The 17,845-nt window shown below is 52.2% G+C and overlaps 1 protein-coding gene across 8 annotated transcripts in view; it reads left to right on the plus strand.

Annotated features, from left to right (window-relative positions):
* Positions 1–17,845, plus strand: part of RAP1GAP2 (RAP1 GTPase activating protein 2) — a 284,239-nt gene that overhangs the window by 49,248 nt on the left and 217,146 nt on the right. The window contains exon 1 of one of the 8 annotated variants that reach the window (XM_063629672.1): positions 3,440–3,644. The exons of the other annotated variants lie outside the window; for them this stretch is intronic. Coding sequence (XP_063485742.1) covers positions 3,592–3,644 — 53 coding nt within the window. The 5' untranslated portion in view covers positions 3,440–3,591. Of the gene's footprint in view, positions 1–3,439; positions 3,645–17,845 lie in introns of those variants that run through there. 8 annotated transcript variants of the gene reach the window in all.

Raw genomic sequence — 17,845 nt, forward strand, 5'->3', positions numbered from 1 at the left:
GCTGGGATTACAGGCGCACCCCACCATGCCTGGCTACTTTTTTTTTAGTAGAGATGGGGTTTCGCCATGTTGGCCAGGCTGGTCTTGAACTCGTGACCTCAGATGATCCACTTTTCTCGGCCTCCCAAAGTGCTGGGATTACAGGTGTGAGCCACCGTGCCCGATCTATTATTATTATTTTTATTTATTATTATTATTTTTGAGACAGAGTCTCACTCTCTCTCAGGCTGGAGTGCAGTGGCATGATCTTGGCTCACTGTGACACCTCTGCCTCCTGGGTTCAAGTGATCCTCCTGCCTCAGGACTACAGGTGTGCACCACCATACCCAACTATTTTTTTTTGTATTTTTAGTACAGACGGGGTTTTTCCATGTTGGCCAGGCTGGTCTTAAACTCCTAGCCTCAAGCGATCCACCTGCCTCGGCCTCCCAAAGTGCTGTGATTACAGGCATGAGCCACTGTGCCTGGTCTGCCACAACCCCTTTAAACTCAGGCTTCCCTCCCCATTCTGTGAGAATTACGCACAACACGGGGCACATTTTTGTGGCTAATTTTTGTATTTTTAGTAAAGACAGGGTTTCACCGTGTTGGCCAGGTTGGTCTCAAACTCCCGACCTCAGGTGATCCACCTGCCTCGGCCTCTCAAAGTGCTGGGATTACAGGCTTGAGCCACCGCCTCTGGCCGTTGATTCCGATTTAATGACTTTTTTCATTCACCAGTTGAAGGCCACACCTACCAATTCATTTCCCCACCTTTGGCCACTGGGTCTTTGTTTACTGTAGATTACAAGAATCCTTGAGGCACCACGAGGATGTTCTGGAACCCTCTGGGGCCAACTCATCTTAGTCTGCTCTTCTCCTACACACCTAGGGCATCTGCTGAGAGTTTGCTGGGGTTGTCAGGGGGAGCTTGAGGTTTTTGGGGGTAGACAGCTGAGTCAGTTCAGCCTACATTTACTGGGCACCTACACTCTGCAGGGAGACAGTTGCCATGGCACAGGACAAGGGCTGCGATGCCCACAGAAAGGATGGAGGGGGGCCTCCTGGAGACCTGGTGGTGCCTGAGCTGTCTCCAGGGGTGTGTAAGGTCAGCAGGGAGGAGACAATGCACTCCAGGCAGCCTGACCCTCATGAAGACAGTGGGGTGTGAAGCAGCTTCAGCAGGCGGGACCCGGGAGCAGTTACTATTACCAGACAGAAGCGAGGGTGGGAGTGCGGAGGGCTCGGGGAAGTCGGGCCACGTCTAGGAGGGTAGGTGAGCTGTGCTGGAAGCTGGGCTGGATCAAAGGGCTTTGGGCTAGGGGAATGCTATGGTGAGCTCGAGTCTGAGGGCCCCTCTGGCTGACTGGAGGGGTTAGAGAGGAGGCAGGGAGGCTAGGAGGGGATATTGAGACAGCCACGTAAAGAGGTCCCCGGCCGGAGACCCTCCGCTGGCCTGCGCCCTGGGGTGAGGCCTCGGGAAGTTCGCGCTGTTTGCATCCGGGAGGATCCTGGCCATTCCTGTTTGGAGGTGGTAACCTGGGGATCCAACCTGTGAGATGGGGGCCTGTTAACAGGAACCTCTCTTGCTTTGCTGAGTTTTTTTCCTTTCGCCCAATAAATCCCATTGTTCTCACCCTTCTGTTGTGTCGAAGAGCCTAATCTTTCCTGGTGGTGTGACACGGACCCTGTTTTGAGCTGAACTCAGGAGAAAGTCCTACAATAGCCTGGGGCTGGAGGGAGTGGCCTTCCCTGCCTGGGGCTGGTTTGGAAGGTGTGGGTGAAGGTGAGAAGAAGGGTCAGGGGAGGACTCTCAGAAGGCTTCCTGTGAGCGCTGGGTGGATGCTGGTCCCATTCGTGGAGACGGAGAACTAGCGAGTTTGGGCGGGGAAGGAGGGTGTGGGCGGCAAGCCACCCAGGCGCCGAGGCAAGAGATCGAGGACACGAGCTGTTCCAGTATAATAAACTATAAAACAAGAATAGTCATACCAGATATAGATCTTAGACATGATTATATATGAATATCATTAATCGTTAGTTGGTAGTAATTACTCTTTATCCCAATATTATAATAATCTCCGCTCTATAATCATAACCTAGGAAAAACCAGGCCATACAGGGATAGGAGCTGAGGGGACATAGTGAGGTGTGACCAGGAGTGCGAGCCTTCTGTTATGCCTGGACAGGGCCACCAGAGGGCTCCTTGGTCTAGCGGTGACGCCAGCGTCTGGGAAGACACCCGTTGCCAGGTGGACCGTGGTCTAGCGGTAGCAAAAGGTGTCAAGGAAAAACACCCGCTACTTAGCAGACCAGGAAAGGGAGTCTGCCTTTCCCTGGAGGAGTTTAGAGAAGACTCTGCTCCTCCACCTCTTGTGGAGGGTGTGACATCAGTCAGGCTTTCCCGCAGTTATCCGGAGGCCTAACCGTCTCCCTGTGATGCTGTGCTTCAGTGGTCACGTTCCTAGTCCACCTTCATGTTCCATCCTGTACACCTGGCTCTGCCTTCTAGATAGCAGTAGTAAATTAGTGAAAGTACTAATAGGCTCTGATATGTAGAAATAATGGCGTAAGCTGTCTTTCTCTCTGTCTTCTCTCTCTCTCTGCCTCGGCTGCCAGGCAGGGAAGGGCCCCCTGTCCAGTGGACACGTGACCCACGTGACCTTACCTATCATTGGAGAAGACTCACATTCTTTACCCTGCCCCTTTTGCTTTGTATACAATAAATAACAGTGCAGCCAGACATTCGGGGCCACTACCGGTCTCCGTGCATTGGTGGTAGTGGTCCCCCGGGCCCAGCTGCCTTTTCTTTTATCTCTTTGTCTTGTGTCTTTATTTCTACACTCTCTCGTGGCCGCACACAGGGAGAGACCCACCGACCCTGTGGGGCTGGTCCCTACAGGAGGGAGTAAGGCTCTGAATGTAAAATCTTCCCTCCACTTTCCACTCTCCTGTTTGGTCTGTCTGAGACCCACCTTATACCTCCTGCCCTGCGGAAGGGGGCAGAGGAGACAGCAGCATTCCGAGGGCCGTGGGGGCTGGTCTGCAGCCGGGGAAGCAGCTGCACGGCGTCCCCTCGCTGGCCCAGCTCGGCTCCTGGGTGCCTTTGGCAGGTGAGTTCTGGGTGAGCACTGGCCGGTGTGGCTGCCCCTGTGACTGACAGCTGGCCACACCACAGAACCCATTGTTAGATACCCTCCAGGTGGATCGAGGAGAACGTGCCCATTTCTGTCTCGAGTGGCAGACTCTGGTTCGTTGATTTCTTCAGGATGGGCCCTGTGCCTGAGGACAGTGTTGGTGTGTGTGGGTGCGTGTGGGTGTGTGCAGACACGTGTAGGCGTGTGTGCACGGTCGCCCATGCAGGTGGACATGAGCGCTGAGGGCCCATGTGGGTGCCTATGTGGTGCCTTTTTTGGCTTTAGCGAGTTCCTATGGTAACCATGAACATGCCTGTTTTGGGATCTGGAGTCTCGGGGCGTGAGTGGCTGCAGGGAGAAGCAGGGAAGGCGAGCGCTTAGCCCGCGGTTGGCTGTGGCTTGATTTCATTGCCAGGCACTGGGGCTGCTCCTGGAGGTACCATCTGCCAGGCGGCAAGGTCTGCAGACTCCAAGACCCATGTGCTCCTGGCCCTCCTCCTGGCCAGTCCCTGCCATGCCCAGGAAGCCCTGGTGAGTCCCCGTTCTGGTTTCTCATTGGACAAACAGCTCCCCGGACTTGGCCAGGTCTTGTGGGTATCTGCTGATGGGCAGGCAGGGAGCCGGCTGGCAGCCCTGGCCAGTAGGACTAGGAATTGGGGCTCTTCTGAGATGGGTGTGGGACAGGGGCAGGAGGGGCTTTGCCTATTCACGGAGCACGTGAGGGTGTTTTCCATGTGGTTAGTGGTGTGGCACGGCCCTTGTGGCTCCCATGGACAGGGCTAACCGTGTCAGTATGAGAGTAAGGGCAAGGACGCCGGAGGGGAAAATGTGGACGGGGTGGCCTGTGGCCCGCTAGCCGAGACCCAACCAGCCCTGGAGGCCCCCCTCACCCCACTCAGCTCCCCGGGTCCTCATGAACCCCCAGGCCTGTGGCCATGCACTTGGGCTTCCTTGCTGGTCTCCCCAGGCCCAGAGGCCTGCTGGCCTGGCCTGGATGGGAAGGCTCACGGTCCTGTGGAAGAGGCCAGAGGGCCTCTTGCCCGGCTTGCTGGGAGCTGGATTTGGCCAAGGTCGGGGAAGAATTGCTCCCACTGGGCTCTGGAGAAAGACTTCTGCCTCCCCAGCTTGTGCACCCCTGGTGCTTCTTGTCTACACACTGCAGACCTGTGGGTGTGTCAGGACACCCCTCTCCAGCCACCACGGGAGAGGCTTTTGATGGACAGGGGCCCAAGCCGCACTCAGGGGCTGTACAGAGACGACGCTGGTGTCTGGGAGCGGGGTGGCACCTTCTATCCCCTTCCTCCCGCTGGCTCCTCTGGGGCAGCTAGCAGGGAGTTGGGGATGTGTCAATAGGGGCTGTCAGTGGCCCCTGTGGCTTGTGCTGGGACGCCCCCGCCCCGCCCCAGGAGTTCCTTCCTCTGCCTCTGAGAAGGCTCTGGGTGAGGCTATGCTGGGACTGGGGGCCGTGTGTGGAGCAGGAGTTGCTGGGGCTGGACAGAGGGCTGAGGCCCTGGTGAAGGGCGAGGGGAGCAAATGTGCCTCCCTGGGAGGCAGAGTCCAGAACCTAATCCCTGATGGCCTTCCCTGGAGGCGTTGGGAGAGGGAGAGGGGAGCCGTCAGGAGAGACCCCCAGATCTCTGGAGTCCTTGAATCTTAGGGCTTGAGATTTAAAATCGAATTAGTCTTTTTTTTTAAATTATTATACGTTAAGTTTTAGGATACATGTGCGCAATGTGCAGGTTTGTTACATATGTATACACGTGCCATGTTGGTGTGCTGCACCCATTAACTCATCATTTAACATTAGGTATATCTCCTAATGCTATCCCTCCCCTCGCCCCCCACCCTTTTTTTTTTTTTTTTTTTTGAGACGGAGTCTCTCTCTGTCACCCAGGCTAGAGTGCAATGGTACGATCTTGGCTCACTGAAAGCTCTGCCTCCCGGGTTCAAGTGATTCTCCTGCCTTAGCCTCCGGAGTAGCTGGGATTACAGGCACGCGCCACCACGCCTGGCTAATTTTTGTATTTTTAGTAGAGACGGGGTTTCACCACGTTGGTCAGCCTGGTCTTGAACTCCTGACCTCGTGATCCGCCCGCCTCGGCCTCCCAAAGTGCTGGGATTACAGGCGTGAGCCACCGTGCCTGGCCTAATTTTTGTATTTTTACCAGAGGCGAGGTTTCACCATGTTGGCCAGGCTGGTCTCGAACTCCCAACCTCAGGTGATCCCCCCCCACCGCCGGCTCGGCCTCCCAAAGTGCTGGGATTACAGGCGTGGGTCACCGCGCCTGGCCGGAAATCTGGAGTTTTAGACAAAATCTTGACAACTAACTGCAGACTTTCAAGAACACAGCTGGCTGCGGCCTACCCTGCAGACCAGAGTCAGCCAGACCCTCTGCTCTGCTCACCTCCTTAGGCCTCAGCTCTGGTTTATTTGTGGCTGACTCCCAAGTCCCTCTCCCCAAGTCACCCCCAAGAACAGTGCTCTTGCCCCAACCTCAGTGGCTGGCCGGTCATTTCGGCTCTGTTCCCAGACTGGACTGACTCTCAATTAACCTTTTCTCTCTTTCAGATCCAGTTCTTTTCTGTCACTGGGTTGAGAAGCCTCTGAGTCGTGGTGGGATGGTTCCTCCTGTCTCCCGGTTCAGGCCCATTATCTCCTGCCCAGACAGTGACACAGGCTTTCTAATTAACCTCCTCCTCCAGTCTCTGCCAGCTGTGACTAACTCTTCATCCCTCAAGCTGGCTGGAGCTCTGCCTTCCCTGTTCCTAGACCCTGGCCTGAAGGCAAACCTTGATAGTGCTGACTCTGATGGGCTTCTTATGCCAGGATGCTGGTGTAGGGACCCCTAGCCCCCCGCTTATGCCACGATGCTGGTGTAGGACCCCTAGCCCCCAGCTGGTGGGGGGCTGTCTTTGGGTCACAGCAAATAGTTTGTTCCTTCCTTCCCTCCCCCAGGATGGTGGTTCTCAAACTTTTCTGCACTTTGGTCTCACCTGGAGGTGCTTTTAAAAATTTTGATGCCGGCTGGGCGCAGTGGCTCACACCTGTAATCCCAGCATTTTGGGAGGCCGAGGCGGGTGGATCACCTGAGGTCAGGAGTTTGAGACCAGCCTGACCAATATAATGAAACCCCGTCTCTACTAAAAATACAAAAACTAGCCAGGCATGGTGGTGGCTCCCTGTAATCCTAGCTACGTTGGAGGTTGAGGCAGGAGAATCACTTGAACCCGGGAGGTGGAGGTTGCAGTGAGCCGAGATCCCGCCATTGCACTCTAGCCTGGGTAACAAGAGTGAAACTCCGTCTCAAAAAAAAAAAAAAATTCTGATGCCCAGGTTGTACCCAGTTCCAATTAAATCTGAATGTCGGAGGGTAGAACCCAGCATCAGTACTTTTTATTTATTTATTTATTTATTTCTTAATTTATTGATTTTTTTGAGACGGAGTCTCGCTCTGTCGCCCAGGCTGGAGTGCAGTGGCGCGATCTCCGCTCACTACAAGCTCTGCCTCCTGGGTTCATGCCATTCTCCTGCCTCAGCCTCCCGAGTAGCTGGGACTACAGGCGCCTGCCACCACGCTTGGCTAATTTTTTCTATTTTTAGTAGAGACGGGGTTTCACTGTGTTAGCCAGGATGGTCTCGATCTCCTGACCTCGTGATCCTCCCACCTCGGCCTCCCAAAGTGCTGAGATTATAGGCTTGAGCCACCGCGCCCGGTCTCTTTTTTTTTTTTTTTTTTTTGAGATGGAGTCTCGCCCTGTCGCCCAGGCTGGAGTGCAGTGGTGCAATCTTGGCTCACTGCAACCTCCGCCTCCCAGGTTCAAGCGATTCTCCTGCCTCCGCCTCCCGAGTAGCTGGGATTACAGGCACATGCCACCACGCCCAGCTTTTTTTGTATCTTTAGTAGAGATGGGGTTTCACCATGTTGGTCAGGCTGGTCTTGAACTCCTGACCTCATGATCCGCCCGCCTCAGCCTCGCAAAGTGCTGGGATTACAGGCGTGAGCTGTGGCGCCCGGCTATACTTTTAAAAGATCCCCCGTTCATTCCAATAGGCAGCCAAACCTGGGAAGCACCTCCCCAAGGGACACACAAGTGTGGTGACCGTCAGTAGTTGGGCAATGACTCAGGTCGGGCTGGATGTTAAAATGGGCTCCTGGTGGGCATGAGCCCCTCTGGGCCAGGGTTTCTGGTAACATTTGAGGCTGGATGACTCTTTGTTTTGCGGTGCCATCCTGTGCGTTGTAGGGTGTTGAGCAGCCTCCCTAGCCTCTATCCACAAGATGCCCGCAACCCACCCCTTGCTGTGATAATGAAAATGTCTCCAGGCCAGGTGCGGTGGCTCACAAATCCCAGCACTTTGGGAGGCCCAGGCAGGTGGATCACATGAGGTCAGGAGTTCGTTGAGACCAGCCTGGCCAACATGGTGAAACCCTGTCTCTACTAAAAAAGTACAAAAAATTAGCTGGACATGGTGGCACGTGACTGTAATCACTCGGGAGGCTGAGGCAGGAGAATCACCTAAACCCGGGAGGCGGAGGTTGCAGTGAGCCGAGATCGCACCATTGCACTTTAGCCTGGGCAACAGAGCGAGACTCCATCTCAAAAAAAAAAAAAAAAAAAAAAATGTCTCCAGACGTTGCTCTATTTCTGGGGCAGTGGTATAAAATCTCCCCGACTCCATTGAAAACCACTGCTCTAGGCCTAGTAGGTTCACCTTGACAGCGTTCTCAAATACTCACAGAAGAAAAGGGGCAAAGGACACCAAATGGGGACCCCAGCTTACTGATTCATTTGTGGGCTTGGCAGTCAGGCAGCCTCTGTTTAAATCCTGACTCTACCAGCTGGGTGACCTTGGGCAAGTTACTTAACCTCTCTGTGCCTCTGTCAGTTCTGGTTTTGTTTTCTCACAATGGTGCCTCCTCTTGACCTTCAGCTCCAGCCCGCGGGTGGAACTTGCTGTGTGTGGCTGGGCACTTTTGCCTGTGCCTATGCTGCTCTGCCCACAGGGAACATGCCTTTACTGCCCCTTCCCTGTCAGCATCAAGGTCCACAACCCGCCCGTCCTTCCAGGGCTAGCTTCGATGCAGCTTCCTCCACGCACAGCCCCTTCCCCATCGGCACGGAAGGCTCTCTTCCTTGTGCCCCTGGAGCAGCCGGAACCTCAGGTCACATGCAGCTCCTCCTGTGCCATGGGGTCTGGTGGTTTCTGTCTGAGTCCCTCTCCACCTGGGGTCTGAGACCGTGGGAGCCTCTAGCGTGCCCGGCTGGGGCTCTCTCACTGTTTGTTACCCAGGTGAGGCGGCTGTCCCCTCCCTACCTTGGGTTGAGCTGTGAACCAGCACGTTACCGCAGTGTGGTACCGCCCCCCCCAACCCCAACACCCAGCTCATTCTGAGAGGGTGGAGTGGGCGGAAATCCGTGCCTGGCAGACCACAAAGCCACATAACTGACTTTTGGAGCCCTGCCCTGGGGCGTGGGGCGGAGGGTTGACGGCAGCCATTGCCCCTTTCTTCGGTGCTTTGCTGCCAGCAGACGCCCCATGGAATTGAGGAGCTTTGTTCTATGAGCTCAGGAACGGGACTCGGGAGGGACAGCCCCTGTCCCACCCTGCCATGCCCTGTTTAACCCTGTCAGGCAGCTGAACGTAGGCTGGACCCATGGCTGCCCACCCTGACTGCAGTGCAGACTCACCTAGGGGACCGCGTTAAAATGCAGCTTCCGGGCCCCACCCTGGGGCCTGGGGATTCTGCCTCATCAGGCCTGGGTGGGACCCAGGAAACCTGTGTGTTACCAGCGCTGAGGTGGTGCTGATGAGGCAGCTGGCTTTGCAGCTGCACGGGAACCAGTGCTGTTTAAAGCACTTTCCCCCACAATGCAGCTCCAGCGGTTAGGTTCATGTACTCTGGGTGACCTGGGGCAAGCTGCGCAACCTCTCTGTGCCCCAGTTTCTTTGAGGATAATAATAGTACCTGCACGTGGGTGCGCTTGTTGTGAGACTTAAATGAGATTATCCAGGTGAAACGGGAACAGAGTGCCTGGTACATAGTGCTCTACACATGCAACCTGCCTTAACACCGCTCATATTATTATTATTATTGAGACAGAGTCTCGCTCTGTCGCCCAGGCTGGATTGCAGTGGCATAATTTCAGCTCACTGCAACCTCCGCCTCCTGGGTTCAAGGCAAGTCTCCTGTCTCAGCCTCTTGAGTAGCTGCGATTACAGGTGCGCACTACCACACCCGGCTAATTTTTGCATTTTTAGTAGAGACGGGGTTTCACCATGTTGGCCAGGCTGGTCTCGAACTCCTGACCTCAGGTGATCTGCCTGTCTCAGCCACCCAAAGTGCTGGGATTACAGGCGTGAGCCACCTCACCCGGCCCCATTTCTGATATTAACAACAGTCCTGGGCTGTGTGGTGACACACGTGTAACTGTGTGATGTGCCCCCATGCCTGCAGGTGTACCTATGAGGGCAAACTGAGCATTGTGCACCAGGACCCAGGCCTGCCTGCTGAGGACAGATGCGTGCACAGGGAGCATCCCTGTGGGTACATGCGTGGACACAGTCACTGGCTGGACGTGGTCAGAAGTGCAGACGCGTGTGTACACAAGGCCCAGACGAGCGGGCTTTTATTTGATTCACACTCTGACCTTATTCCTGGAGTTAGCAGCACCTGGGCTGAGCTCTGGGAGCCCAAGGTGCCCCTTGTTTCCATAGCAACCATAATGGGTAAAAGCGGGGGAGGGAAGAGCTGGAAGAGGCCTGAGCCGGCTCCAGGGGCCTCCTACCTGCTGAGGGCCTTGTTTCCACATCCCTGACCATACGGAGGTGCTGTTTTGTTTTTTTTTCCTTAGGATAATGACATGCAAACCTCTGAGTATTCATGACCCAGAATTGACACTTGTTAACATTTTGTCTCATTTTCATCAAACCCTTTTATTTATTTATTTTTGAGACAGAGTCTCACTCTGTCGCCCAGGCTGAAGTGCAGTGGCGCGATCTTGGCTCACTGCAACCTGCGCCTCCCGGGTTCAAGCAATTCTCCTGCCTCAGCCTCCTGAGTAGCTGGGATCACAGGCACTCACCACCACACCTGGCTAATTTTTATATTTTTTAGTAGAGATGGGGTTTCACCATATTGGCCAGGCTGGTCTCGAACTCCTGACCTCAGGTGATCCACCCACCTTGGCCTCTCAAAGTGGTGAGGTTACATCAAAGCCTTTTTAAAAAATTGTGTTAAAATATGCATATTATAAAACTTACCATTGAAACCATTTTTAAGTGGACCATTCTGTGACATTAAGTACATTTACAGTGCCGTGCAATGATCACCATTGATTCTAGAAGTTTTTCAGCTTCCCAAACTGAAACTTTGTATACATTAAATAATAAGTCCCTATTCCCTCATCTCCGCAGCCCCCTGCAGCCACCATTCTGCTTTCTGTTTCTGTGAATTTGACTGCTCGGTGAACTGTGTATAGGTGAAATCACACAATATTTGTCCTTCTGTGTCTGGCTTATTTCACTTCCCATAATGTCTTCAAGGTTCGTCCATGTGGTAGCGTGTGTCAGAATTTCCTTTTTTTTTTTTTTTGAGATGGGATCTTGCTCTGTTGCCCAGGCTGGAGTGCAGTGGTGTGATCTTGGCTCACTGCAGCCTCCACTTCCCAGGCTCAAGCGATTCTTGTGCCTTAGCCTCCTATGTAGCTGGGATTACAGGTGTCCACCACCACACAAGGCTAATTTCTGTATTTTTAGTAGAGATAGAGATAGGGTTTCACCATGATGGCCAGGCTGGTCTCGAACTCCTGGCCTCAAGTGATCCACCTGCCTCAGCCTCCCAAAATGCTGGGATTACAGGGGTGAGCCACCATGCCCGGCCTAGAATTTCCTTTCCTTTTAAGACTGAATAATATCCCATTGTTGCATGTATCACATTTTGTTTATCCATGTGTTCACTGATGGACATCTGAGTTGCTTCCAATGTTTTTTTTCTATTGCGAATAATGCCTCAGTGAATATAGGTGTATAAATACCTGGGTCTCTGTTTTCAATTCTTTTGGGTATCTATTTAGGAGCAGAATTGCTGATCGTATGGCAATTCTATGTGTAATTTTTTTTTTTTTTTTTGAGACAGGGTTTTACTCTGTTGCCCAGGCTGGAGTGAAGTGGCATGATCTCGGCTCACTGCAACCTCTGCCTCCTGGGTTCAAGTGATTCTCCTGCCTCAGCCTCGCAAGTAGCTGGGATCACAGGTGCCTGCCACCACACCTGGCTAATTTTTGTATTTTTAGTAGAGTAGGAGTTTCACCATGTTGGCCAGGCTGGTCTTGAACTCCTGACCTCAGGCAATCCACCTGCCTCAACCTCCCAAAGTGTTAGGATTACAGGCATGAGCCACCGCGCCTGGCCTCTATGTTTATTTTATTTTATTTTATTTTTTTTTGAGACGGAGTCTCGCTCTGTCACCCAGGCTGGAATGCAGTGGCACAATCTCGGCTCACTGCAACCTCTGCCTCCCGGGTTCACGCCATCCTCCTGCCTCAGCTTCCCGTGTTCCTGGGACTACAGGCGCCTGCCACCACGCCCGGCTAATTATTTGTATTTTTAACAGAGACGGGGTTTCACCGTGTTAGCCAGGATGGTCTTGATCTCTTGACCTTGTAATCCACCCACCTCGGCCTCCCAAAGTGCTGGGATTACAGGTGTGAGCCACCGCGCCCAGCCTCTATGTTTAATTTTTTTAGCTTTTTTAAAGATTAAAGAAATAAAACACACACATAAAGTTAAGTCCCGGTCATCATTTCTTCTTGCCTCCATTCCTCTGTTTCTTCCATCCATAGGGGCTACCATTGGCAGGAATTTCGTGTTTTTTCTCAGCCCACTTTATTTATTTATTTATTTATTTATTTATTTATTTATTTATTTATTTATTTTTGAGACGGAGTCTCGCTCTGTTGCCCAGGCTGGAGTGCAGTGGTGCGATCTTGGCTCACTGCAACCTCCGCCTCCCGGTTCAAGTAATTCTCCTGCCTCAGCCTCCTGAGTAGCTGGGATTACAAGTGTGTGCCACCACGCCCGGCTAATTTTCGTATTTTTTAAGTAGAGATGGGGTTTCACCATGGTGGCCAGGCTGGTCTCGAACTCCTGGCCTCAAGTGATCCACCTGCCTCAGCCTCCCAAAGTGCTGGGATTACAGGGGTGAGCCACTGTGCCCAGCCTCAGCCCACATTTTTAATACTTTCACATTCATACACAGGTATCTAGAAACATTTATAGTTTTTGTGTGCATTAAAAATGGACATACCTGACGTCCTTTAGAATTTGCGTGAGGTGGCGTTCTGGTGCTAGATTGCCTGGGTTCAGATCTTGGCTCTGACACGTAGCAGCTGTGAGACCTCGGGCAGTTTCCTTCATCTCTCCATGCCTCCCTTTTCTAATCTTTAAAACTGGACTAATAGCAAAGCCTGAAACCTACTGCAAGGGTTATTTTGGAGATTGAGTAAGTTTATATATGTCTAGTGCTTAGAACAGAGAGGGGATGTAGCGGGCACGGGATGAATATATTACCGTTATCGTTCCGCATGTGTGTCCGTCCACATGGTTGTAAAGTCTGTTTTTTTTTTTTTTTTTTTGAGACAGAGTCTTGCTCTGTCACCCAGGCTGGAGTGCAGTGGCACAATCTCCGCTCACTGCAAGCTCCGCCTCCCGGGTTCACGCCATTCTCCTGCCTCAGCCTCCTGAGTAGCTGGGAGTTCAGGCGCCCACCACCATACCCGACTAATTTTTTTTGTATTTTTGGTAGAGACGGGGTTTCACCGTGTTAGCCAGGATGGTCTCGATCTCCTGACCTCATCATCTGCCTGCCTTGGCCTCCCAAAGTGCTGGGATTACAGGCATGAGCCACCATGCCTTGCTTTTTTTTTTTTTTTTTTTTTTTTTTTGGAGACTGAGTCTTGCTCTGCTGGAGTGCAGTGGCAGGATCTTGGCTCACTGCAACCTCTGCCTCCTGGGTACAAGCCATTCTCTCGCATCAGCCTCCCAAGCAGCTGGGATCACAGGAGCATGCCACCATGCGCTTTTTTTTTTTTTTTTGACGGAGTCTTGCTCTGTCACCCGGGCTGGAGTGCAGTGGTGCAATCTTGGCTCATTGCAGCCTCTGCCTCCGGGGTTCCAGTGACTCTCCTGCCTCAGCCTCCTGGATAGCTGGGATTACAGGTGCATGCCACCATGCCCAGCTAATTTTTGTGTTTTTAGTAGAGACGGGGTGTTTTGGCCAGGCTGGTCTTGAACTCCTGGCCTCAGATAATCCACCTGCCTCGGCCTCCCAAAGTGCTGGGATTACAGGCATGAGCCTCAGCACCTGGCAATAGATCTAGTTTCTTCTTTCTCCTTTTTTTTTTTTTTTGAGACAGGATCTCACTCTGTTGCTCAAGGTGGTGTGATCCTGGCTCACTGTAGCCTCAACACCCCCAGGGCTCAAGTGATTCTCCAACCTCAGCCTCCCACATAGTTGGGACTACAGCACGCACCACCGTGCTTGGTTAAGTTTTTAAGAAATTTTTGTAGAGATGAGGTTTCACCATCTTCTGTCTCAAACTTCTGGGCTAAAATGATTCTCCCACCTTGGCCTCCCAAAGTGTTGGGATTACAGGCGGGAGCCACCACTTCTGGCCTAGTTTTTTCTTTTTGGTGCCATGCATATTAATTTGTACATATAGATCACATTTTTTTGTATCCTCCATTGATCCCCTCTTGCTGGACACCTAGGTCGTTTCCATTTTCTGATATTGCAAGCAATGCTGCAGGCAGTGGCTTTCCCCTCGCCCAGCCCTCTGTGCGTTCGTGTGAGGTCATGAGGGGTACCTAGAGGTGGGGCTGTTGGGTTGCAGCTCTACTGAATGCTGCCAGATTGCCCTCAAGAGAGGACTTAGGCTGGGTGCGGAGGCTCACGCCTGTAATCCCAGCACTTTGGGAGGCCAAGGCGGGCGGATCACTTGAGGTCAGGAGTTCGAGACCAGCCTGGCCAACATGGCAAAACCCCGTCTCTACTAAAAATACAAAAATTAGCCAGGTGTGGTGGCGGGTGCCTGTAATCCAGCTACTAGGGAGGCTGAGGCAGGAGAATCACTTGAAGACGGGATCTCAGTGAGCTGAGATCGCATCACTGCACTCTAGCCTGGGCAGCAATGAGAGACACTGTCTCAAAAAAAAAAAAAAAAAAAAAAAGAGGACTTAGTATTTTCACTACTGCCAATTCTATGATTCACCACACCCAGCCTAAGTCCTCTCTTGAGGGCAATCTGGCAGCATCCAGTAGAGCTGCAACCCAACAGCCCCACCTCTAGGTACCCCTCATGACCTCACACGAACGTACAGAGGGCCAGGCGAGGGGAAAGCCACTGCCTGCAGCATTGCTTGCCATGTCAGAAAATGGAAACGACCTAGTTGTTGAATGAGAGTCCCATTCCCCACGTCCTCACTGATGTTTAATTTTCATGTTGATTTGAGTGACAGGAGCATATTTTATTTTATTTTATTTTGAGATGGACTCTCACTCTGTGCAGTGGCACAATCTCGGCTCACTAAAATCTCCGCCTCCCGGGTTCAAGCAATTCTCTTGCCTCAGCCTCCCAAGTAGCTGGGACTACAGGTGCCCGCCACCACGCCCGGATAATCTTTTTTTTTTGTATTTTTAGTAGAGATAGGTTTCATTATGTTGGCCAGGCTGGTCTCGAACTCCTGACCTCTTGATCTGCCCGCCTTGGCCTCCCAAAGTGCTGGGATTACAGGCATGAGCCACCGTGTCCTGCCTATTATTTTATTCTTTATTGTACAAACATGAACGGATCTCTGAATAAGCGCATGGAAACCCTCATGGCCCCACTGTCAGATCGCTGTGTCTGAGCCTCCCTTGAGTCCCTCTCCACAGGCCCAGGGATGCGCTTCCCTTCGCCATTTTTCTGCATTGTGTCACAAGCATTTCCACATATTGCTACATTCTTTTTTCCCCTCTTTAAAAATAGCACTTTTCCTGATTATAAAAATAGTACATGATCACTGTAGAACATTCAGAGAATATGTACAAATATTGAGATTAAAAAATAAAAATATGACCCATCACCCAAAATGTTATCATTCTATTTCTTTACACCTTTTTTTTTTTTTTTTTTTTTTTTAAGAGGGAGTCTCGCTCTGTCTCCCAGGCTGGAGTGCAGTGGCGCAATCTCGGCTCACTGCAAGCTCCGCCTCCTAGGCTCAAGCGATCCTCCCACCTCAGCCTCCTGAGTAGCTGGGACCACAGCATCTGCCACCATGACTGGCTAATTTTTGTATTATTATTATTATTACTTTTTTGTAGAGATGGGGTTTTGCCATGTTGCCCAGGCTGGTTTTGAACTCCTGGTCTCAAGTGATCCATCCGCCTTGGCCTCCCAAAGTGCTGGGATTACAGGTGTGAGCCACCTCGCCCCGCCAAGTGTGGCATTTTAAATTTAAATGAATTAAGTACAATTAAAAATGCAGCTCCTCGGTTGCACTAGCCACATTTCAAGGGCTCAGTAGCCACACGTGGCTGGTGGCTACCATAGGGAACAACGCAATACAGAACATTACAGAACATTTTCATCATCCCAGAAAGTTCTACTGGACAGCGCTGGTTGAGAATGAGGTCCAGACTCCCCTGGAGGACTTCCAAGGGCTGGACAAGCCCAGAGATTCTATGCTGTCTATGATGGATTATGCAGAAACCTCCCTGGACCCCCAGGCCGGAAGGCATCTGAACCGCATGAAGCCAGTGCCACCAGGTGGCGCTGAGGAGGAGGCGGCGGCAACTGGTGTCTGGGGCAGTGAGGATTTCAGATGCAGCTCCTGCCTCCTTGGGCAGACAGAGCAAAGAGAACTGTCACCTCCAGGGTTGCCCAGTCCCATGGTCAGCACCCAGTTCAAGCATAATATGTCGTGGGCCCTGGTGTCTCTTGCATTCACGCACACACACACAGGTACATGCATTGAGACGTGACCACGCAGGGTCACCCAGGGTCACACATACAGCCTCATTCACGCTCAGAAACAGCCCCCCAAAAGGCACAAACACGGTCTTTGCCAATTGCCATTATAACAGCAACAAAAATAGCTGTTAGGCCGGGCGCGGTGGTTCACGCCTGTAATCATAGCACTTTGGGAGGCTGAGGCCAGAGGATCACTTGAGCCCAGGAGTTTAACATCAGCCTGGGCAACATGGTGGAACCTCGTTTCCAAAGAAAATTTTAAAAAAATTAGCCAGGTGTTGTGGTATGTGCCTGTAGTCTCAGCTACTTGGGAGTCAGGTGGGAGGATTGCTTGAGCCCGGGAGTGGGAAGCTGCAGTGAGCTATGATCACACCACCGTACTCCAGCCTGGAAGACAGTAAAACCCTGTTTGTTTGTTTTTTTTTTTTTTTTTAAAAAAAAAAAGGTGGCTCGCCGGGCGCGGTGGCTCACGCTTGTAATCCCAGCACTTTGGGAGGCCGAGGCGGGTGGATCACGAGGTCGGGAGATCGAGACCACAGTGAAACCCCGTCTCTACTAAAAATACAAAAAAAATTAGCTGGGCGTGGTGGCGGGCGCCTGTAGTCCCAGCTACTCGGAGAGGCTGAGGCAGGAGAATGGCGTGAACCCGGGAGGCGGAGCTTGCAGTGAGCCGAGATCGGGCCACTGCACTCCAGCCTGGGTGATAGAGCAAGACTCCGTCTCAAAAAAAAAAAAAAAAAAAAAGGTGGCTCACGCCTGTAATCCCAGCACTTTTTTTTTTTTTCCTTTGGGGAAATTTTTTTTTAAATTATACTTTAAGTATTAGGGTACATGTGCACAACGTGCAGGTTTGTTACATATGTATACATGTGCCATGTTGGTGTGCTGCACCCATTAACTCTTCATTTAATATTAGGTATATCTCCTAGTGCTATCCCTCCCCCTTCCCCCCAATCCCAGCACTTTGAGCGGCTGAGGCAGCTGTGAGGTCAGGAGTTCTAGACCAGCCTGACCAACATGGTGAAACCCTGTCTCTACTAAAAATACAAACAGTAGCCGGGTGTGGTGGTGCGCATCTGTAATTTCAGCTACTCAGGGAGCGCTGCTTCCTTGGGGCGAGGCCCAGCCCTGTGGCGAGTCTCTTGGTAAAGTGAAAAATGCTGTAAATGGGTGGCTGAGATGGGTGCAGAGGATTGGGGTGTCATGGGGATGGAGGGTGGCGTGGGACTGGCTTCCGGATACCTGATCCCTGCCATTTTCTCTGTTGACATTGGCACCCAGGATGTCCAGATGCTGTTTTTGAAGCCCGATCGGCCAGAGAGTCGATGGGCCCCCACTTTGCCTGGGAGGGCAGTGTCCTGGTGTCCTGTGGGGTTTTGGTCTCCCACCCCGGAGCCTAAGGGCCTCAGAATGAACTGGAACCCAACCTTTGTCAGGGGAGCCTCAGCAACGTCTGCAACGTCTGCACGACATATGCCCCCAAACAGCGTGGGGTTCAGGAATTTGTAAGTGTTTGAGAAAGAAAAACTGTTAGGATTCTAATTTCGTTGAAAAGCCATTTTGCTTTTATCTTCCTCTGGGCACCTGACCATCCATTCTTAGCCCACCCTGAGTATTGAGCATGCACTATCGTCTCTGCAGTGGAGGTGGTCCTGGACGCATGGTGTAACGTGGGCTCTCTGGGCCCTCTAGAAAAGCGTGCCACTCGCTCCTTTCCGGCT

This window comes from Symphalangus syndactylus, chromosome 20 (assembly GCF_028878055.3).
Source record: "Symphalangus syndactylus isolate Jambi chromosome 20, NHGRI_mSymSyn1-v2.1_pri, whole genome shotgun sequence".
Lineage (NCBI taxonomy): Eukaryota > Metazoa > Chordata > Mammalia > Primates > Hylobatidae > Symphalangus > Symphalangus syndactylus.